The sequence below is a fragment of the Panthera uncia genome, assembly GCF_023721935.1.
Source record: "Panthera uncia isolate 11264 chromosome B2 unlocalized genomic scaffold, Puncia_PCG_1.0 HiC_scaffold_24, whole genome shotgun sequence".
NCBI classification, from domain to species: Eukaryota; Metazoa; Chordata; class Mammalia; order Carnivora; family Felidae; genus Panthera; species Panthera uncia.
The window spans coordinates 100,458,412-100,483,219 of record NW_026057580.1 but is presented as its reverse complement, the minus strand read 5'-3'; the positions used below and the strand labels follow the sequence as shown (position 1 = coordinate 100,483,219).

General features: G+C 33.9%; 1 protein-coding gene across 2 annotated transcripts in view; it reads right to left on the bottom strand.

The window, feature by feature from the left end:
- ADGB (androglobin) overlaps positions 1–24,808 on the bottom strand; it is a 161,898-nt gene that overhangs the window by 94,935 nt on the left and 42,155 nt on the right. For both annotated transcript variants that reach the window (XM_049654490.1, XM_049654491.1), the window contains exons 6-10: positions 14,550–14,689; positions 11,928–12,014; positions 4,673–4,902; positions 2,825–2,965; positions 1,142–1,236 (exon numbers count right to left, since the gene is read on the bottom strand). In XM_049654490.1, coding sequence (XP_049510447.1) covers positions 1,142–1,236; positions 2,825–2,965; positions 4,673–4,902; positions 11,928–12,014; positions 14,550–14,689 — 693 coding nt within the window. The remainder of the gene's footprint in view (positions 1–1,141; positions 1,237–2,824; positions 2,966–4,672; positions 4,903–11,927; positions 12,015–14,549; positions 14,690–24,808) is intronic.

The window sequence follows — 24,808 nt, the reverse complement described above, 5'->3', positions numbered from 1 at the left end:
AAAGACAAATACCGTATAGTCACTCATATGCAGAATGTAAAACAAAGCAAACAAACAAGCTCATAGAAACAGAGACAGATTGGTAGGGTTGTCAGAGGCAGAGGGTCTGGGGTGGGAGAAATGAGTGAAAGCAGTATAAATTTGCTTAAATATATGTATTTAAAGATTATGAGAAACCCATGCAGACCATGCCATTACTAATAATTATGTTGTCAAATATTTAACATCATAGAAAAAAAGTTAGTGGTATAGTGTCAAGTGAAAAACCTGGCTTCCAAAATGTAATAAATTCATAAAGTTTAATTCTACTGTGTAAAAAAAAGTATATACATATACACACAGAATACATGCACAGAGGGAAAAAAATCAAAGGATATGTGCCAAAATGTTAGTATTGCCTATGTCTAGATATTTATACTATAAACATTTAAATTGATATGCCTTTGTGTATATTTTCTAAATTTTCTCTAAGTTGTTAGATTTATAAGAAAAAATCAATTAACATTTGTGTATGTGTGTTATCTAAAGATACAAGGAGGTTACAGCAGTGATTTACCAGATGTGGATATGAGTTCATTTAAATCATCTTATGGTAAGAAAATATTTATCATCTGTTTATGGAAAGATAACTTATTATTATTTAGATATGTTTACATGATTCTTACTAAAATATGTAATTCATATGCCTTTTCTTTTGCTTAGAATGGAAAAAAAATAATACATGAGTCTACATTTTTAAACATGAAACTATTGCAATCATCTAAGATAAAGATAACTGTGAATGTTTCAGGTCCCTGCATTCCAGTGCTTAATTTTAAAGATAAGTAAACTGAAATTCAGGAAGAGAATTTTGATTAAATTCTGGTATACCTTCTACCACAACAAATCTCTCTGTGTCTGTTTCTTTCTCTGTTCCTCTCTTTCTCTCTCTCTCTCTCTCTCTCTCTCTCTCACACACACACACACACACACACACACACACACACTCACACACTCACTCTCTCAGACACTCATACACACACACTCTCCCTCTCTTTCTCTCTCCCCCTTCTAATGCAAACACACACACACACACACACACACACACACACACACACACACACTATAAATGGTACTGCATTTCCTGGCCTTAGGTGCTTACCACTTTTTCTAACGAAAAGATCTTCCTTTCAAACAAATAGAGGGGTGTAAAGGTAGCATATACAACCATGTGAGCAGACTGTGTTGCTGAAGAACCTGTAAAAACAAACATATATTGTGTCATGGAAATTTTAGCCAAATGGGTCTGTCTGAGATCATTCCAGTCTGTTCAAATTCCTTAATGAGCTTATCTTTGCTGGTGAAAAATAGGTAAATGACTCAATATATTTAATAAACATTAAATTTTGCATGTGTATCTATTTCATAGAACATCTCATTAGTTTTACCTTGATCATAATACCATCTAATTGTTTAAGAAATCATTTTATGTCATTGTAAAAAAAGTTATCACAAAAACTCTATCAGCCAATGTCATTTAGAATAGTCTACAAATGATTATGTTCAAAAGGATAAAATTGACATTTTTTAGTTCTCCTAGATAAAATGTTACTTTGAATTTAAAGAAATCCAGAAGTTTCTATGTCATGTCAAGAAGAAAACATAAATAAAGTAATCCTTCTATGAAGAAGGAAAACTTAGACAGTAACTTAGTTTATATATATTGCCATATATATATATATATATATAGTCAGAAAATTCTTATTTATTTATTATTTATTTATTTATTTATTTATTTCCAGTATAGTTAGCATACAGTGTTATATTAGTTTCATACACAAAACTGATTGCTTAATATTTAATACTTCTGAGCATCACTTAATTTTTCATGTGTTTCTTAACAGACCTGAAATTACTATATTTAATTCAATGTGCTTTTGTTCTTTAAAGATTCTGGCTTAAATGATGTAGTTTATTTTCTTTTATTGTCTTTATTTTTAATTAGAAAGTTTTGTTTTATTTCTTTGCAAATTCAAACACTAATATTTAACTCTATTAAATATTTTTTGGAAGAATAATATTTTTAGAGATGTAAAATACAAATTAGATATTAATAAGGATCTCTCTAGAATAGATTAATATATAAAATATGCCAAATTTATGGAAACATATTTTTACATTTAAAAATTAAACTATGTATGTTTTTCATGTAGCAGAGATCTGAAGCCAGGCAAATTTATATATATATATATATATATATATATATATATATATACACACACACACACACACATATATATAATTTATAAAGAAGGAGACATATACTAGACATATACTAATACATATTTATATACACTAATATATAATTATATTTTATATTTATATAAATGTTTTATATTTGTATAGTTTATATATTTATACATTGATATTTATGGACCTTATATAATATGTGTCATATATTATATCTTATACAGTATAATAAATTTTATATATTATACTATATATAACAATATATAACATATTATTTGTGATATGTTAATATATAACATATACATTTATTTATTAGTATATGTCTCTCTCCTTGCAAACCCTTCTATGACTGTTGTACCATAAAAACTTGGACAAACTTGGCCTCTGTCGCATATGTAAGACTTTGCCCAATATGCATACCAATTTGAGAGTTTAACAATTATGGGCAAACTGGAACAAGCTTATTTAGATATGATTGAACAGGAACCACATTTTTGTATTCCCACATTGTATTACAACTTTTTACAATTCAAAATTTTCCAACATTTCAGGAAACAGCTAAAATAGGTATTATTCTGGAAGACTGAAAGCTTACAATCTGACAGAGACTGCAGAGAGTATTGTACATCTGATGAGGGTCTTGAACCATGAAGTGACCATTTGAATTTTTCCTTTTCCTTTTCTTTGTCTCCATTTTTACTCTTCTTCTTCCCAAGGTCTTTTGCATCTGCTTTTTCTAACACATTAAAAAATATATAATAAATCTTCTAACTATAAAACCTCAAACTATATTACTTACTCAGTTATTATGTTGGAAAGGAGGCCAAAACAGTAGTGTTATTTAAATATAAAACAATAGCCATAAATTTCCCAAAACACTACTCATCTCTAATTAGAAACATCAAAATAAAGCAAGAGAAAAGTGAAAATTGACAATGCACTGTCAAAGGCATGCAGAATTATTTATTATTGACTACACATAATTTTGTATTAAGTGGAGATGATCATTTGAATATAATTTACATTATACATATTAATTAATATATATAATTATATATTATATATAATTCTGGCTAATTTTCTCATTTTAGAATAAAGCTAGTATTTTTATTCCTCCTACTATATCATAAGCTCTCTATCTGCTGTTTCCTCCACGTAGAATACTCTTCTCTCCACATACCTTCATCTTTCTCAAGAAATCCCTCTCATCTTTGCAAACCTAGCTCAAAATTACTTAGAGAATTTTACCCTGATGCCCTAGACTAAATATGAATTCCTGTAGTTTTCTGAATTTCCCTTCAGGTCTCATGTCCAAGTATATGGTTAGAGTTGTTTGTTTGGTTTTTTTTCAATTAACATTAGTCTCTCTCACTAGATCATAAATGCTAGGAGCTAAGTTCCACATCTGATTTTCTTCACCGAGTTATCACTAACTCTTGGAACATTTATTGTTACTCTACTCAGCAAGTAGTAGATTTTAATGGATGGATGGACAGTTGTTAATTTGTGATACATGCAAAAAGTCTTCTAAGTTCAAATTAACTTGAGAAATATTGCATGAAACAAATTTAATCAGCTTTCTTGGTTTGCTTTCTTTCATAAACTAATACACACTAGGTCATTTAAAGAAGGGCTTATGATAAGCAGGTATCACTCACATACTTGATCTTGGTATGTTTTTAAGGAACATTTATAGTAATAGTTTCTCTGTGGTAAATGTTGGTAGATAAAATCTTGATAAGGAATAATTTGAACAAATTGTCAATATTTTATAAAACAATTATTTGAAATATCATTATAAAGGCTATCAAGGTATATAAAAAAAGCTAAGTATATTCTAGAATATCTAATCCTACTTTACTGTAAAAGCTTTGTTGCTCATATGCATAGCTATGTGAAATATTTTAGAAAATATAAAATAAATAATTATTCAATATATTTCTTATTTTATGATCTTATACTTTATAAAATAACTTGAAATTATTTTATTTTAAAATTTGAACTTCTACCTTGCAATAAATGGTCAGGTAATCATAATCTGTGTCTATTTCACATTTTCTTGGTGGGGGGCAATAAAGACAAAAACAGGACAACTTTCTCTTTTGCTGTTTTGGTCCATTCCACTCTACATATAACATATAAGGTAGATGAGTTTGATGGAAATTAAAAACTTAATGTCTCTTCCTATATTAACACTATACTATCAGTATCATCAAAATATATAGTTGCCTTTGATTTTTAAGACAGTAAAATATGGAACAATAACTACCATATAGTAAACAGCATTACTAGTCCTAAAATTCTACAAAGAAAGGATAGTAATTATTTTCATAACACTTAGTAAATGACAATGACAATAAAAAGTCATTAAATTCAGCAATGATTGTAAAGCATTTATATATAACAGTCATGTTGAATGGCATTGTAATAGAAAATCTCTTACCCTTTGGAACTTTGTCACTTTTCTCAGGTGCCTTTAATGCTGTCACTGAAGTGTCAAGTTTGAATTCTTTGCCATCTTTCATTTCTTTGCCATTCTTCACTTCTTTCCCTGCCTCTTTTAATTTGGTATCTACAACAGTTGTTTTGCTTTCAGAGCTGGACTCATCTGACAGCTTAAACTCAGGCAATATTTCTTTCAAGAGCTCCCAAACTTTGTCCGTATATCCTGGGCTTAAATAAAACACACCAACATTAATTTCCAAATCGAACTTTTTACTCCACCATTGATCATCAAGAAATTACTGACAGAAAAATCAATTGACAATTTCACAAGACTAATTTCAATAGTTACTTCAAATAGATACATTTATCCATCCAACATGCTTTGATTGAGTACCCACTGTGTGCTGGGCTTTGCTGATGCAAAGAGACCGAACAGAGTTCTGGTTCCAAATGGTGGTGTAAGATTCTGAACTTAGCAATTCCCATGACACACCAAACCTGTAACTACATATGGAACAACTTCCTTTGGAAAAAAAAAACAAAAACAAAAAAAACAACACACAAAAAAACCTAGCTGAGTGACTCCTATACATCTGCTGAATTAGAAAAAAAACAAAAAAACAAACCATACCGATGCAGCAAAAGTTACCCCAAGAGGGAAGTTCATAGCAATAAATGCCTATTTCAAGAAACAAGAAATATCTCAATTTAATTTTATACCTCAAGAACTAGAAAAGAAGAACAAACAAAACACAAAACTAATAAAAAGATGAAAATAACAAAGATCAGAGTGGAAATCAATGAAATAGAGCCTAACAATACAATAGAAAAAAAATCAATGAAACTTAGAACCGGTTTTTTGAACAGATAGACAAAATTGAAATATCTTTAGCTAGACTCACCAAGAAAAAGAGAAGACTCAAATAAAAACTGATACTACAGAAATACAAAGGATCACAATACAATCTATAAATAATTATATGACAACAAGTCAGACAACCTAGAAGAAATCGATAAATTCCTAGAAATGTACAACCTACCAAGAGTGAATCATCAAGAAATAAAAAATCTGGACAGACCAATTGCTAGGCAGGTGATTGAATCAGTAATCAAAACAATCCCAACAAACAAAATTCCAGGATGAGATGGCTTCACTGGTGAATTCTACCAACATTTGAAGAATAATGAATGCCAATTCTTCTCAAACTCTTGTGAAAAAAATAGAAGGAACACATTCTAATTCATCTTACAAGGCCATCATTACTTTGATACCAAAACCAGACAAGGACACCACAAGTAAAGGAAATTACTGACCAAAATTTCTGAAGAACATAGATGCAAAAATCCTCAACAAAATATTAGCAAATCAAATTTAGCAATACATTAGAAGAATAATACACCATGAACAAGTGAGATTAATCCCAGGGATGTGTGTGAGGATGGTTCAACATTTGCAAATCTGTGTCATACACCAAACTAATGAAATGAATGATAAAAACCATAAGGTCATCTCAATAGGTGCAGAAAAAGCATTTGACAAAGTACAACGTCCATTTATGGTAAAAGTTCTCAACAAAGTGGGTTTAGAGAGAACATACCTCAACATAATAATGAAAAATATATCTTTTCCTCAAGGTCAGGAACAAGACAAGGATGCTACCTCTCACCACTTTCATTCAACATAGCATTGCCAGTCTTAACCAGAACAAGTAGACAAGGGAAATAAAAGGTATACAAATTGGACAGGAAGAAGTAAAATTGTCACTATTTGCAGATGACCTAATATATGTAGAAAATCCAAAAGATACAACCCCAAACTGTTAGAACTAATAGATGACTTAGGTTAAGTTGCAGGATACAAAATCGATATACAAAATATGTTGCATTCTATACACTAAATGAACCATCAGAAAGACAAATAAAACAATCCCATTTATAACTGCATCAAAAATAATGACACATCTAGGAATAAATTTACCCAATGAGCTGAAAGACTTGTACACTGAAAACTATAGGACATTAATAAAAGAAATTGAAGAAAGCTCAAATAAATGGGAAGACATTCTGTGCTCATGGATTGGAAGAATTAAGATTGTTAAAATGTCCACACTACCCAAAATCATTTGATGCAATCCCTTTCAAATTCTAACATTTTTCACATAAGTAGGGATCATCTTAAAAACTGTGTGGAACCACAAAAAACTGAATAGCCAGAGCAACTGGAGACAGAACAAAGCTGGAGTCATCACACTTCCTGATTTCAAACTACGTTCTAAGTCTATAATGATCAAACAATATGCTATTGACATACAGACACTTAGATCAATGGAACACAATAGACAGCGAAAAAATAAACCCACCCATGTATAGTCAATTAACTTATGACAACAGAGACAAGAATACACCATGTGAAAAAGATAGTCTCTTCAAGAAATGGTGTTGGAAGAATTGGATAGCCACATGCAAAAGAATGAAACTGGATCACTATCTTACACCATACACAAAAATCAATTCATCATGGATTAAAGACTTGAATGTAAGACCTAAAACCACAAAACTCCTAGAGAAAACATAGGCATCTTGACATTGGTCTTGACATTGTCATTTTTGTTTTTGTTTGGATTTGACTCCAAAGACAAGGGCAACAAATGTAAAAACAAATAAGTGAGACTGTATCAAACTGGAAAGCTTCTGCACAGCAAACGAAATGACCAACAGAATAAAAAGGCAATCTATTGAATGGAAGAAAATATTCTTAGTTTTTTTTTTTTTAATATGTATTTATTTTTGAGAAAGAGAGAGAGAACATGAGCAGGGGAGGGACAGAGAAAGAGGGAGACACAGAATCCAAAGCAGGCTCCAGGCTCTAAGCTGTCAGCACAGAGCCTGAAACGGGGCTCACACTCACAAACTGTGAGATTATGACCTGAACCGAGGTCGAACGCTTAATCAGCTGAGTCACCGAGCCACCCAAGAAAATCTTTTCAAATCTTGTATCTCATAGGGAGTTAAAAATAGATGAAGTACTCATATACCTCAAAAGCAACAAACAAACCATCAAAACCCAAACTGTTCAATTAATAAATGGATAGAGGATCTGACTGGACAATTTCTCCCCCCCAAAAAAAGATATAGGTACATTAAAAGATATTCAGCATCACTAATCATCATGTAAATGTAAACAAAAACCACAATGAGATTTTACTTCGTAACTGTTAGAATGACTGTTATACAAAAAATAAAATAAAAGTACAGTTGTGGTGAGGATGTGGAAAAAAAGGAAACTTTATGCACTCTTGGTGAGATTGTAAGCTGGTGCAGTCACTATGGGAAACAGGATGGAATTTCTCCAAAATATTTAAAAAAAGGACTATCATACAATCCAGAAATTCCAGTTCTGGGTTATCTGAATAAAAGGAAAACACCAATATGAAGAGATATGTGCACCCATTTGTTTATTGCGCATTATGTACAAGACCCAAGATATGGATAAGAAAGGTGTGGCATATATATACAATGGAACATCACTTAGCCATAAGAAAAGATAAAAATCCTTCCATTTGTGCACCACGTGATGGATCTAGAGGGTATTATGTTAAAGGTAATAAGTCAGAGAAAGACGAAAACTGTATGTATGTACATGTAGACTCTAAAACGCAAAACAAACAAAAGAAAACAGAAACAGACATGTAGATACAGGAAATAAACTGTTGGCTATCAGAGGCGGAGGCATTAGGGGTTGGATGAAGTAGGTGAAGGGATTAAGTAGAAATTCCCAGTTATAAAAATAAGTCATGGTGAGGCACTGTACGGCATAGGGGATACAGTCAATGATATTGTCGCAACTATATCATAACAGATGGTAGCTAGACATCATGGGGCCACTTAGTAATGTGTAAAAATGTTGAATCACCATAATGTATGCCTGAAACTAATAGGAAATTATATGTCAATCAGATTTCAGCTTAAAGAAGCGAGGTGGCAAAGTGCTCTATTCCGGATGAACTACGCCGACATCAGAGAAATGTGCCAAGAAACAAATATTCTCCTCATTTGAAATGGTCTTCTTACATCCTCTCAGACATATCATTGATTATGTTCCTATTATTATATGGAGAGTTAAAAGGTTTCTTTTTTCTTTTCAGATGGTAAAACTGCACGAGTGGAAGGAAAACATAAGAGGCAAGGCCAATAATTGCACGTAGACCAGTGCCTCCTTTTGGTACTCCCTCAGGAGAGTGGAAGGGAAGGTGTCTGTTGGAAATGCCACAAAACTCTTTCCTCCTAGGTGATTTTCATGTGGGAAAAGGTTCCAGTAGTCAACACTACTTCTCCTTGACCATGTACAACCATGGAAAACCATGAATGTGACTGCAAGGCCCTGAGTCTTTCTCTTCACACTCAAATCCTTCCTGGCAACAGAAATATTCTACTCCTGAACATACCACGTGGCTCTGACAGTATCATTCTCCCGCCTTCAATGCCTCTCTCCTTCCTCTCCTTCAATCAAATCCAGCCAACGGTAAAGGCTCAGACCTACTCAGAACACTCCACGAGGCCCTCTCTGACCCCTACCAGCATCCTCGGCTGATGGCCATTGCTTCCATATTTCAACTTAAACGTTTCTTGACACTCTTTTTTATACTATTTCATGACATTCTTTTCATTTAAAATTATATATGTATACATAAAATTGAAATTTTATAGTATAATTGTAGTTTAGAATTATATGAATAATGCAGCAGAATGTTCATAGGAAAATACTCTTCAAATTGTGATATACATACATCAAAGACAGTGTATATCTTTTACTTTTCAGTTGTATTTAGGAGAAAATTGATAAATTTGAATGTTTGGGTCAGTCTTACTCTTCTTTAGACTTTTCCCCATTTGCAAAGATTGAGTACTAACTACCATATATCTTTCTAGATAATATTAAATAATCTAGTGACAGTCACTAGACAGGGAAAGAAACTTATAGTAATTATGTCTCTTCCATACATTAGTATTTTTTCTATCACCTACTCACTTATCTTAAGAACAACCATATTGGATAGGTCGTTTTACTCTCATTTTACATATAAAGAAAGTTATATTACTTGCAAAATTCACATAGCTTGAAATTGAAAGTGTAGGAACATAAACCTAGCTATATAGTTCTGATTCCTGAGCTCAAGCTTTTCTGCCTCATTTTCATAGAAATGAGCACCCATAAATTCATGCAAATTGGACATCTAAAATTGCTCAACATTTTTATTAATTTTAAAGTGGTCTCCTTATAATTCTGAAAATAGATGAATACTTTTCAATTTTCATATATGATTTCAGTGTATGATTCTGGCAAGAGACAATTCACAATTCTTTTGACTAATTTTCTAGTTGCGAATGATTTTGATCTCCTATTTCTGTACTGTTCTCCAATGGACTTCTGATGATTTCATGTCCCTGCTATCTTTATTCACTTCCATGCAGGAAAAATTAAGCAAAATTATAAACATTCCATCAACACTGAAGATAAAAATTTATTAAAGCCCATACTTTTACACCTCATTCTGTCTCTACCTCTCTCCACTAATATTGTCCATATAATGTCAAGAAATACTCTGTTTTATTAGGTATCAAAAAAGGATTTTCCCATGAGACAACCCAAAAGAGTGTTGTCTAGACCTTTCCTTAAGATTAAAAAAATAATAAGATTATCTCTCCTTTCAGGAAAGTAGTCCTTTGAGGAAGGGATCTATACTTCCATTTTTTCCCTGCAGATATTTTTATTTGAACCAAGCAATAGCTAATTTATCCTGCTGAAATGATGCTTTAGATGGTAAGATCCAAGTTACTAGGGACCAAATTCAATCTCCTCTAACCTGGACCCTTTGAGAACAGTAGCTTCCCAATATCAGTCAAAGATCAGAGATGATCCAAACTGATAACTGAACTATGGATTTGATCTTCTTATAAAATACAACATCTGAATTGATGATATGTTCAGATGTATCAATGTAATGTTTTTCTATGCACTTTGACCTGATTAATTTCTTTTTTTTTTAATTTTTAACATTTATTTATTTTTGGAGACAGAGAGAGACAGAGTGTGAGCAGGGGAGGGGCAGAGAGAGAGGGAGACACAGAATCCTAAGCAGGCTCCAGGTTCTGAGCTGTCAGCACAGAGCCCGATGTGGGGCAAAAACTCATGAACGACAAGATCATGATCCGAGCCAAAGTCAGGCACTTAACCGAATGAGCCACTCAGGTGCCCCGACTTGATTAATTTCTACTATTAATGGTAATATAACCAAATTGTGTGTCTATAACCTTTATGTACGAAATAAAAGTACTCGTGAAATTTTAAGTAAGCATTACATTAAATGGCCTCTCTAGTTTGGACATAGACAAATATTTAGAATCACAGGAAAGAAAGACTGTGGGCTTTGGACCCAACAAGACTTAGATATGTATTTTTTTCTCCTCCAGGTACAATGTACACAGCTTTGGGGTATTCGACCACTCTGGGCTTCAGTTTCTTCATTTGTAATAACATATATCCAGCTAATGAGGTCATATGAATGATTATATGAGATAATATTTTCAGGATTGTGATTTTTAATTAGAAATAATATATTAGTGTTCCTAATGCCTAACAGGTATTTTATTACTATTAATTATTTCCTAATATGTGTGGCTAATTACAAGTTGCCTTTATGGGCTAGAGAGGGCTATTCTTTTCATTTAAAATTATATGTATACATAAAATTGAAATTTTATAGTATAATTGAGAGAGAGAGGGATCGAGAGAATCCCAAGCAGGCTCTGCGATGTCAGCACAAAGCCTAATAAGGGACTTGATCTTACAAACCGTGAGATCATGACCTCAGCTGAAATCAAGAGGTGGATGCTTAACCTACTGAGCCACCTAGGGCCCCCATATGTTTCTGTATTAAGTAAGGTTAGTAGTTGTATAAGTATAAAGGGACACTTGTAAACATGATAAATAACATGGTTTTAATATTTGTAATTCATATATTTATATATTAAATTCATAGTATTCTTTTAAAAACAGAATTTATCCTGAAATTCTCAAGGAAGTTTGTATAATACTATAAAATATTAATACACTAAAATATTATTTTCACAAACATTTTGTAAAATATGAGATGTTCTTTAAATTTTCTGAAAGCTTAATAATACTTTAGTTAAAGAAACATTACTGGGAAAGAAAGAAAAATACATATGAAGAACTTAATGGTAAAACCTACTGGAGAGGAATCACTTCTGGTAACCATCCGGTAAGCGCATGAATCACCGTGAACTCCCCTAATTCTCTCCTCTCGGCTACATGGATGCTAAAAAAGCAAATGCGCAATAGCATAGTTAATAACATTTGAAAACATACACAAAGAGATATATAAGCACCGAGAATCTTTAATAAGCAGTGATATAATAATAAATGTAGGGGTCATACGGCTTATATGTTACAGTAGAAGAAAATACTATTCCAACGGCCAGATGATTCGTTTTGTTAAAGCGCTTAAAAGAATCCAATCTAAAAGTTCATGTTTATTTTAAAAACACGCTATACGCCTTATTTTAAAAAGATATAAGTTAACATTAATGTCATATACACAAAGCATATTCAAATATATGTTATAAAGTATATAAATTTAGATGATATACATTGTATATATTCGATATACCATCATATTCTTTACAAAATAGAACCATGTCTTTTTATATTTCCGATGTTAGCTCCTATTCCAGGATGCCCATGAGGCTGGGTACTAAATCAGTCTCATACATAGCAGGTCAAGGCTACATCAGATAGCCCTAATTTAGTCCTTAGATAATCTCAGAGAGATGACAAGTATCTCTTCTATCCGATACAAATGAGTAGATCTGCCACCATAGCATGAAGTCAGAGGAGAGTGTGATGACCCAATACCACTCTGCTCATTTTAGTCCCTTTTTCCCCCCAAAGTGATTGGTATATTTGCAGAGACGCAGAAATGCCACAGCCCTGTTCTGGCCAGGAGTCACACTGGCAGTTTACCACGTGCCAATGGAGGGGATTAATGATATTGACCAGACGTGTTCTTTTCTTCAGAAAGAAATCTTACTATCTTAGTCACATGTTCTAACATCTACAAACTTTTATTGGTTTGTTACTCAGACATTATGAATTCTGATGTGCCTACACATGTCACAGATACCAGAATTCTCCTGGTAAAGTTCACAGTCTAAACTATGAATAATCATATTTAGGAAGTGACTGCATACCTCATGTGAAGAGTGTTCTTTCCTTTGCGTAGTGCACAGTGATAGTGAAATACTTACTACACGTTAATTTTTTAATGTAGAAAGCTAAAACTCATATTAAAATAATTGCTATATACTATAAAATTTGAGAAAAAAAATGCAGAGACAAGTATAAATTGTACCACAAGTATACAGGTAGCCACTATAATGCCTAAGAAATGTCTTACATTTAGTCTGGTCCTTTATTTCTAAGCTGGATTTATTGATTTTTTAAAATAGCAATAGTTCTATTTCTTAGGAGGCTCTAAAATTCTATGGAACTATAGCTTTAAGAAAGACAAAATACCACTCCAATTTTCCAGGTCACCCATTTAGCGCTTCACTGCCATTAATTCAGCTCCAGTTCTCAGAACTTCAAGTTAGGTCTGAGAATTAGGAACATTAGGAACATCATTTTCTTTCAAAACAAACAAACGCGGTTGTCACCAGCGTGAATACTCAGTTCTATTCAGCTACTTTAAAAGATCTGGGCTGAGTTTTTTGTTTTTTTTTTAATCATTGAAATTAAGAGTTGTGAGCTTGGTGAAACAAATTCTGAACAGAAGATCGAAGGTTGGTGAGAGAAAAGAGATCTGTCTAGGATGGCAGTGGAGTGGCTGGTTTTATTGTGTAGCCTTGGGAAAGAACAAAGGAAGCTGAGCCAAAGGAAAATCCAGACAAAAAAACCAAACTGGAGTGCCCTTCTGATTGACAGAGCTCTGTTAACAGAAGGGGAGGAGGCTGAGCAAAGGGTTGCAGTGGTCTGTTGGTCCCTAGGGCACCCTGCTGACAATGAGATGCTGTCACACCCTGCAGGAGGGAGAAGGGTATCAAATTCAAGGCGGCTCAGTATAGGTGAGAATCCCCCCCACGGAGCAATGATACAAAGTTGCCAGGCCTTTGCAACTCAAGCATCTAAGATTCTTTTTGCATGGCTAGGGCAGGGAGGCATTGACCTAAGGTCTCTGTAGGTGGGAGCCAAGAGGATGAATGTGGCAGACACATCTCATACATGTTGATGGACAAGACACGCAAGCATGGAAGACATACGCAGATTTCACAAGAATATTGAAGCAAATGGAAGAAGTTTTTATCACAAATGTATTAAAAGGGAGCAGTGTTACCAAAATCTTGAGGAGGGTATCAAAAACATTGTTATCCTTCAGAAGAGCTCAGGTTTTCAAGATTATAAATTATTGCTGCATGTACAGAACCTAAAACTTTAACTGGATTCCAGTGTACATGATTCGCTGTTTAGATGAACGAGTACTTCCCCCTACAAAAACAACCTTTTTCTCCTGCTGAGGTGAAACACTATTTTTCACGATCACCTTCTATTCATTGTAAGAAAGCACTGGATATAGAATAATTTTTGAGTATTTTCTCTTGGGAGAATTTTGTCTTATTGCTGGATAACCCAATATTTCAAACTAGTGGTTTTGGTATTTTTATATCAAAACGTTTACAGTGTTTGGAAAGAAAGCTATTTTAAATAGATTTTTTTTAATAAAGCTATGTGATATAGATGTATAGTTTTTTGTTGTCTTTTTGTTTTTATGCGAGTGATTGTTCTTCCTTCTACATACTCAACATTTGCCAGCTTAATGATAGCTTTACACAAAAGCATTGGCCAGAGTTCAAAGTCATAGGTTGTGGCTGGAAGCAATAGATTGTTGTCTTCATCAAAAGGCAGAAAGTCATCAATAGTTATCTTTCTCCAACAACCCTAAAAATGAGAAGAAAGGAATGTACAGTTAGTGATTTACATTATTTTTCTCATATATTATTGTACACTACTGATGTTATTATTTACTCTTTCATAATTTTGCCTTACCTTCTTACATCTAAAGACTGGTGCGCTGGTTTTCAATACTACTGTGGCTGAGAATTTTAGCTGTTTTATTTAATTTAATTTATTTTATTTTATTTATCTATATCAACAGTCATTATTGATGAAATCTTATAGACACATTCTTGGGTGCCCATCCTATATAATGCAGTAGATCAAAGTGTTTCAAACAGCAGAACCAAAACATTATACAACCATGGATAAGTTTGGCCATAATTAAATAACAACATAATCATAACACAAATTCTCCAAGTATAAGTAATTATTGTTCACTCTGATAGACTCAGTGACTTTAAACTTCCAATTACCAGAATCCTTTTTACTCCTAATTAAAGATCTAATTTTTAACATGAAGTTAATTAATACTTTAATAAAGGGATTATATATTTACCTGTATGCATATTACTTCACAGTTAAAAGTTTGGGACAAATGGTAACTTTAATGGTTATGAACTCAAATATTTTTTAAACTTTGGTTTTACATGCAAAATTTTATTATGAATTTATTCTTTTGCCCAAGAAATATTTTCAGCAGTGATGCAGGCATTGTGAACCCCAAGTCTGCATTAACACCTGGCCTATAGCAGTGAATTGCTTACAGTCTAGTGACAGGAGACATGTATGCAAATAACATAAAACATAATATTTTCATGGTGCTCTAGGACCAGAAAAGCAAGTGTGACAAATATTGCTTGTGCAGTCTTCACAAGAAGGTGACATCTGAACTAAAGATTCAAAAAACACTAGTTTTCCCAGTACATAGGGGCAATAGGGGCATGATTTCTTTGTATGGGATGAGTAACTCTGAATTCATATTGCCATATTTAGTGATTTCATGTCTTTCTTTCTTCTCTAACGGATCATATAGGGCAAGACAGGATTAAAACTTATGTGTATAGCCACTCCCTCTCCTAATTTCAAATGACATGACCCAAAAGAATACACAACGAAATAAGCCGGAGACAAAAGGACAAATATTTTGTAATCCTATTTGTATGACATATTTGGAAAAAAGCAAACTTACAGAGACAAAAGGCATACTTGAAGTTCCCAGGGGTTGGGGGTGAAGGGGAATGAAAGATTATTGTTTAAGGGGTACAGAGTTTCCAGCTGGGATGATGAAAAAGTTGTGGAAATAGATAGTGGAGATAGTTGTAAAGCATTGTAAGAATACTTAATGCCTCTGAATTGTGCATTTATAACATTCAAAATGCCAAATGTTATGGTACATATATTTTACCACAATGAAACCTAGTAATATGAGAACAATTTTGAACGAACCAACTGGGTCCCCACGAAAGAAATGTTTTAAAGCAGACATAAGCACTTAAGCTAAACCAGTTCAATGAGTATCATCTACTTACAGCTGATCAATAATATATTTCAATTGAGAATGCTTTCATTACTAAACACCATTGAACTGTATAGTCTAAATAGATCGAACTGCATGGTACATGAATTGCATCTCAGAAAAGCTGTTATGAAAAATACACAGGGATAAGTGTTCAGTATTACATTTAAAAACACACTTTGACTAGACTTATAACAATTTTCCTGGGAGTTTTTTGATTCTTTCATATTAAAATTTGGTTGGTGGCTTCCTTAAAGTTTATGAAGAAATTAAATGTTATATATGTAAATATAAATGTTACATATAAATATTATATATATGAGATCTCATCGTAGAACATTGACTTTATTTATTTGAGACTTTATCTTAGAACACTGAAATTTTTGAAATTTTATTTTAGAGAGAAAGAGAACACGAGAGAGAGTGCAGGGTAGAGGTAGAGGGAGAGAGAGAAAGAGAGAGAGAGAGAGAGAGAGAGAGAGAGAATCTTAAGCAGGCTCCATGCTCAGCATGGAACCCAACGAGGGGCTCAAACCCACTGCCCTTGGATCATGACCTGACCCGAAATCAAGAGTTGGGTGCTCAACCAACTGAGCCACCCAGGTGCCCAACACTGAAACATTTTTACACTTTTTTTTCTTACCTGCATGTAAAAGATGTACATGGGGCAGTTTTTACTGAGTTTACTGTGTTAGCACCACATAATTTGAAATGACCATCAAAATGTTTAATTACTTAGCACATTTATGAAGAAGGATGCTTCCTTTATTAGTATAAATATACATTACTAAGTTACTTTAGAATATAGTCATGTTCAAATTTTAATATTTTCCACACTTGAATTCTAGGTCAAGATAACTAAATGGCTACATATATTTATATCCTCTGCCTCCTAAGACCATGCTAAAGGGATAATAAAAAATATTTTCGGGGGGGCTTGGGTGGCAGGGTCGGTTAAGCATATGACTTTGACTCGGGTCATGATCTCGTGGTTCATGATTTCAAGCCCCGAGTGGGTCTCTGTGCTGACAGCTGGGAGCCTGGAGCCTGCTTCGGATTCTGTGTCTCCCTCTCTCTCTACCCCTCCCCTGCTCATGCTCTGTCTCTCTCTCAAATTAAATAAACATTAAAAAATTTGTTTGTTTTTTTTAATTAATAGCATCAAGCACAATTACAAAAGATCAAGGAAGGAGCAATCAGCGGACAGAGATTTCAGCACGTATCTGAATGAACATAATTATATAGATTAGGATAGAACCCTAACAGCACTCCCCCACCTTCAGCCCAGTAACAGGTGGTGCCCTTCCCATACAGGGCCTGAGGGTGAAAGTCTGACTTCTGTGACTGTCCTGAAGTAAACAGGGCAGTTTCTCTTCCCAGTGGAGTCAGCGGGCAGAATTGTGACTTCTATCAACCTCCCGCAATAAAGAGGAAGTGCTTTCTGCATAAGTAGAACCTGTTGGAGGAAGTCTTATTTCCACACTCTACCCATGCAGGGATGAAGCAGTACACCTCCCCCTCCTCAGCTAGTGCTAAGGATACTGCGGATCAAGTCTTATCATGGGACAACAAAGGAGTGACAGAGCAGAGTAGCAATGCACAGGCTTTATAAACCAAATTAACACATGAAGCACAGCCCACAAAAGTGAGCCAGGATGTGCACTCTGAATCTAAACAGGTTGACTACTTGCTAAAATAAAAAATTTAATTAGCAATCAGTCATACAACATAACACTAAAGATGTCCAGGAAACTGTCCAAAATTACCCATCATGCAAAAACCAGGAAAATCTAAATTTCAATGAGAAAACACAGTCAACAGAGTACAGTGCCAAAATGACAGGGAATTTAGAATTTTTAGTTAAGAAATCTAAAGCAGATGTCATAAAAATGCTCCAGGAAGCAACTATGAATATTCTTTGAAACAAATAAAAAATAGAATACCTTATCAAAGAAATAAAAAATATGAGGAAAAACAACAGGAATTTTGAAATAAAAAAAAACACCCTTCATAGGAAAAGATCAATAGCAGAACGCAAATGGGAAAGAAATTGGTGAATTGGAATTTAAGTCAATAGAAATTATGAACAACCAGGAAAAATAGATTTTTACAAATGATAGGAACTTCAAGGACCTGTGAGACAGTGAAGGAAGATATAACATGCATGCCATCAGAGTCCCCCCAAAATGAGAAAAAGAATGTGGGGCTGAAAAAATATTTAAATGAGTAATGACTGAAAACTTTCCCAAATTTTCTTAAGACATGACCCTACAGGTTCAAGGAGCTCAACATATCCCAGAGAGGATAATCTCAAAGAAATCTACACCCAGACACATTAAATTCAAACTTCTAAAAACTGGAGACACAGAAAAAAGCCAGAAACCAGCTAGCTGGCGAGAAAAGAACACCAAATCACTCTCCAGAAACCACAGAGGCCAGAAGGAAGTATCAGACTAGTTTTCAATGCTGGCGAAAAAGGCCTGCCCAACCCACAACACTGTATCAAGTGAAAATACCATTTAGGAATTAGGGTGAAATAAAACATTTTCAGATAAAAGAAAGTTAAAATAATTTGTCACCAGAAGACTAAGAAAGGATGGTGAAAAAGAAAGAAGAAAAAAAATAAATAATAAGGGTAGTGAAAGCAAGACAAAAAAAAAAAAAAAAAGGAAATGACAGAAATCTTAGGACATCAGGAGTGAAGAAAGAGTAAAGAAACATACAAACATACGGCTAAATACAATAAAGTATTCTTTGCTTCTCGAGCTTTTAAAATTATATTTGATATTTGAAAGCAACATTTATTTTATAAAGGTTCTGAATATGTATAAAAACATCTAATCAATTATGTTATAAAGGCGTAAAGGGACCCAAATGGTGGTAAAGGGTCTATATTCTAATTTAAGTGGTAAAATGCTGATATTACTAGACTGTGATAAGCTAAGTATGTATATTTTAATCCCTAGAGCAACCACTAGAAAAAAAAGTAATGCTTAGAGATACACTCATAAACACTAGAGATAATTCAACATGGAATCCCAAAGAATGTTCAAGAAAACACACAGGAATAGGGAAATAGACACAAAAAAATAAATAAATAACAGAAGTAACAGAGTAAGCAAATAATACAATGACAGACTTAAATCCCAATTATATCAAATATAAATTGCACACAAATTAAAGTGTAAGAAAAAAAAAGAAAAAGAAAAAAATAAAGTGTAAGAGCAAAGTGGATATATTTATGAAAATTAAGAATTTGCATATATTTGAATAGTTCCACATGTAGAAATCCCAGAAAAATAATCATAAGTGGGCAAAAATATATACACATAAATGCTATTTTACAGAATTGTATTGGTAAAACACTGGTCATAATCTAAATATCAATAAGAAATTAACAAAAAACGTATAATTATCATTACATTCAAACAATGGAGTACAAGGTAGATTGATATATTAGCATAAATAATGCCCGTAGTTAGGGAAAAAATACATTATAGAACAAGAAGTATCATATGATCCCATTGTTGCTATAAATTATAAATAGTGGGTTTCATATATTTATAAGATACAAGTTTCTATTCAACCAGAATACCAGGTAGCCATCTTTCAATCCCATGAATACAGTCTCTGAGAAAACAAAGTCCTTGTTTTTGTCATTTAAAAATTGCATCTATCTATTATCACTGTTATCAGTATTCTATGTTCTTTCAAGGACTGCAATTCCCATTTCAAAGAATGGACCAAAGTAGAGAAAACCAGCAGGAGAGTATTATAACCTGGCTTGTGTATTTGCCTAACAAACAGAACTGTAGGTTGCATTTGCAGATCACATGATACTGTACACAGAAAATCCTAAATACTCCACCACAAAACTATTAGAGGTAATAAGTAAATTCAGTAAGCTTGCAAGATACAAAATTAATATGCAGAAGTCAGTTGTGTTTCTATATACTAAAAATGAAGTAGCAGAGAGAAAAATTAAGAAAATAATCCCATTTACAATTGCACCAAAAAGAATAAAATACCTAAGAATAAACTTAATCAGGGAGGTGAAAGGTCTGTACTCTGAAAACTATAAAACATTTAAAAGAAATTGAAGACAATACAAACAAATGGAAAACTATTCCATGCTCATAGATTAAAAGAATTAATTTTGTTAAAATGTCCATGCTATCCAAAACAGTCTACAGATTCAATGCAATCCCTATGGAAATACCAACAATACTTTTCACAGAACTAGAATAAAAAATACTTAAATTTGTATGGAACCACAAAAGACCCCAAATAGCCAAAGAAATCTTGAGAAAGAAGAACAAAACTGGAGGTATCACAATCCCAGATTTCAGATATACTACAAAGCTGTGGTAGTCAAAACAGTATGGCACTGGCACAAAAATAAACACATAGATCAATGGAACGGAATAGAAAGCACAAAAATAAATCCATACTTATATGGTCAGTTAATCTATGAAAGAGGTAAAAATATACAATGGGGAAAGGACAGTGTTTTCAATAAATGGTGCTGGGAAAAATGGACAGCTACATGCCAAAAACTGACACTGGGCCACTTTCTTACCATACACAAAAATAAACCCAAAATGGATTAAAGACCTAAATGTGAGACCTGAATTTATAAAACTCCCAGAAGAAACCATAGGCAGTAATTTATTCGCCATCAGCCATAGAAACTTTTTCTAGATAGGTCTCCTAAAGCAAGAGAAACAAAAGCAAAAATAAGCTTTTGAGACAACATCCCCCCAAAAAAGTTTGAAACAGCTGAGGAAGCCGTAAAAAAAAAGGTAACATAATGAATGGGAGAAAATACTCATAAATTATATACCTAATAAGGTATACAAAATATATCATATCTAAAATATATAAAGAATTTATACAACTTAAAACCCAGAAACCCCACAAATAATCCAATTAAAAAATGAACAGAGGATCTAAACAGACATTTCTCCAAAGAAGATATACAAATGGCCAACAGACACATGAAAATAAGCTCAACATCACTAATCATTAGGGAAATGCAAACCAAAGTCACAATGAGATATCACTTTACACCTGTCACAATGGCTAGAATAAAAAGACAAGAAATAATAAATGTTGGTGAGGATGAGAACCCTTATGCACTGTTGGTGGGAATATAAATTGGTGCTGCCAGTGTGGAAAATAGTATGAAAGTTCCACAAAAAATTAAAAACAGAAATACCACAGGATCCAATAATTCTACTACTGGGTATTTACCCAAAGAAAACAAAAACACTAATTTGAGAAGATATGTGCACCCCAATGCTTACTGCAGCATTATTTACAATAGCCAAGATATAGAAGCAGCCCAACTGACCATGGATATATGAAGAGATAAAGATATAGTGTGCATGTGTGTGTGTGTGTGGGGGGGGGGGTGAGTGTGTGTGTGTGTGTGTGTGTGTGTGTGTGTGTGTGATGGAATATTTTTTGGCCATAAAAATGAATGAGATCTTGCCATTTGTGACAACATGGATGGATCTAGAGGGTATTATGCTAAGTGAAATAAGTCAGTCAGAGAAAGACAAATACCATATGATCTCACTTATATGTGGAATCTAAAAAACAAATGAATAAACAAAAAAAGAAAAAGAAAAAAACACACCCATAAATACAGAGAACTGGTGGTTGCTGGAGGGGAGGGGGAGAAAATGGGCAAAATGAGTGAAGGGGAGTGGGAGATACAGTTTTCTAGTTATGAATGAATAAGTTATGGGGATAAAAGATACAGCACAGGGAATATCGTCAAAGGTATCGTCATGGTGTTAGATGGTGACAGACAGTAGTTACACTTGTGGTGAGCACAGCATAATGTGCAAACTTATCAAATCACTATGTTATAAACCTGAAACTAATGTAAACACTGTGTGTCATTTATACCTCAACAATTTGAAAAACTAGGTTGGATCAATATATGAATATAAAATATATATATTTAAGCAAAATCCCTGAATAGAAAGCATCTAGACGGTAACAGCTTCTTATATATTTGTTACACATAGTAATGAATTTACTACGAGGATAGGGCATTGGATGTTCCATACACAGTGCTATGGGGAAAAATGAAGCAAAAGCAGGTGAGATAAAGTGCGAGGGTTTCAGATACAGTGGAGAGTGAAAGCTTCAGAACAAGTGTCTTTAACACTGAAACTAGAAGATACTCAGGCATTGGCTATTGTGTTCTAAAACAAACAAACAAAAAAAGTATTATCCAAGTATTCCATATGTAAGCAAATTATCATTCATATAGCAATCATATATAAAGGAAAATAGACCACAATATTTAAAGTTACCCAAAATATATAACATGTATATTCTAAGTGAACATAAATTTGGAATGCACATTCCGATTGAATGAAAGATGAATGAAAGTACAATAATCAACAGAAGACAAGCTGTAGCAGGATGATGAGGACTAAACCCTTTTATATATAGAATAAAGGATACATAATTATAAATATGTGTTCAAAGATAAATACCAATTAAAGTGTTTATTTAAAAAGCATGCATGCCAAGAAAATAATGAAGCAGAAGAATATTAGGTGGATCTTATTCTAAAAAATCAAATCATACTGTAAATCCATAACAATTAAAGTGATATGGTATTTTAAAAAGGACAAGAAAAATAGCAGGAGAAAATGGAGTCCAAAAACAAACACAAGTCCACATTGGAATGCAGTGTGTAATCAAAGTAGTTTTCAAAATTCGTGGATAAGAGGCACCTGGGAGGCTCAGTTGGTTGAGCATCCAACTTCGGCTCAGTTCATGATCTCACAGTTCATGGGTTCTGCATCGGGCTCTGTGCTGACAGCTCAGAGCCTGGAGCCTGCTTCAGGTTCTGTGTCTCCCTCTCTCTCTGCCCCTCCCCTGCTCGCATTGTGTCTCTGTCTCTCTCAAAAATAAATAAACATTAACAATTTTCTTTAAATAAACAAAATAAAATTAGTGGATAAAAAGTACAACATTCAATATGTAATCCTGGGGAAATTCACTGAAATTTTAGGACAAAAAGGAAACCAGGTCTTCATTTCTCACTGTAGATAAACAAATCAAAGACCCAAATTAAAAAAAAAAAAAAAGCCCAAGATGCTAGATAATGTTTTTTTTTAATGTTCTTGAGATAATGATATCTTACATTAAATAACATAAACATCCTAGAGTTAGTTAATAAAAATAATGACATAATCAACTACATAAAAATTACAAGCCTCCATTGGGTAGAAGACACAAAGTTAAAAGACAAATTTCAAAGCACTTCCTCTACCCCCACATTTGTGATTATCTGCACAAATAAAAGAATACTTAGAGCTCTGTGACAAAACTTTGAATAACCTGTTTTATAAATAGGCAAATACGGGCAATTCAAGAAGTATGTAAGAGATGCACAGATTTGATGGGACACTAGAGGACTGCACATCAGACCTTGGCAGGAACGAAGCAAGTTTGGGCAAAAGATGCACAGCCAGGCCGCGCTGCAGGAGCATGGGACACAGCATTGCCACCATCTATGTACATCCTCTCCACCCTCACATCCTCACATAAGAGCGGTTGTTGGGCAAGTGAGCACCCGGTAAGCTGATCACATGCTTTCCCCCTGGCTCTAGCGAGAGGCGGAAAGAGGAAGGATCTGTTCCTCTGGCTTTCGTGGTGGAAGGTGGTAGGGGTGGGAAAGAGGGAAGGAAGGAATACATGAAAGAAAGAAGAATAGCAATAGTGTTGCAAATCTACCATTTGTCAGGACTTTTGCTAGTTTCTTCTACACGATTACCACATTTTCTCTTTACCTGTATTCATTCCATGACATATTTGATGTCTATTCTCTTGAGGGATGTGGTCTCTTTGCCTCTGTGTGCAAGGGACCCTGAAGGGTCCATGGGGCCAGGTGAATGGATCTAGAAATGCTGAGAGCCAGTAAAGCTTTCTCTCAGCCTCAGAGGGAGAACATGGCCTTGCATGTCCGCGACAAGTGCCAACAAACTGCCTACAAAAATAATTCATGTGGAAAAAGTTGTATCTCAGGGCTCAACAGTTTGGCAACAGCCCTGCAAGCCATTCGTCAGATGAGACCACTGAGGAACCAGAAGAAGCCACTGGACACCACACCCCTCTTCCCTCAAGGGCTACCTTGTCTAGCCTGCTCAAATGATTGGATCAGACTGAAACTTCCAAGTTGGACTACGTTTTTTTGTTTTTTGTTTTTTGTTTTAATTCTGAATACAGGTGGGTTTGCACCTATGAGGTATCAGTACAGTTAAAGAGAAATAAGTCACAGTTTTACTGTAAAACGGAATGTAGTGTTAATAAATGTTGCAAATTCACATAGAAGGAAATTCCCAAAGAAGGAAGGATGTCACGAAGCAGAGAGAAAGAAACTAACAGGGTTGGTTTACTATTCTGCTGATGCTCCTTTGCAATTCTTAATAACCGTTTTGAAGTTTATTTATTTTCAGAGAGAGAGAGTGTGTGAGCACAAGAGGGGCAGAGAGAGAGGGTGAGAGAGAATCCCAAGCAGGCTTTGCACTGCCAGAGCAGAACCTGATGCCTGGCTTGAGCTCACAAACTGTGAGATCATGACCTGAGCCAGAATCAAGAGTCGGATACTCAACTGA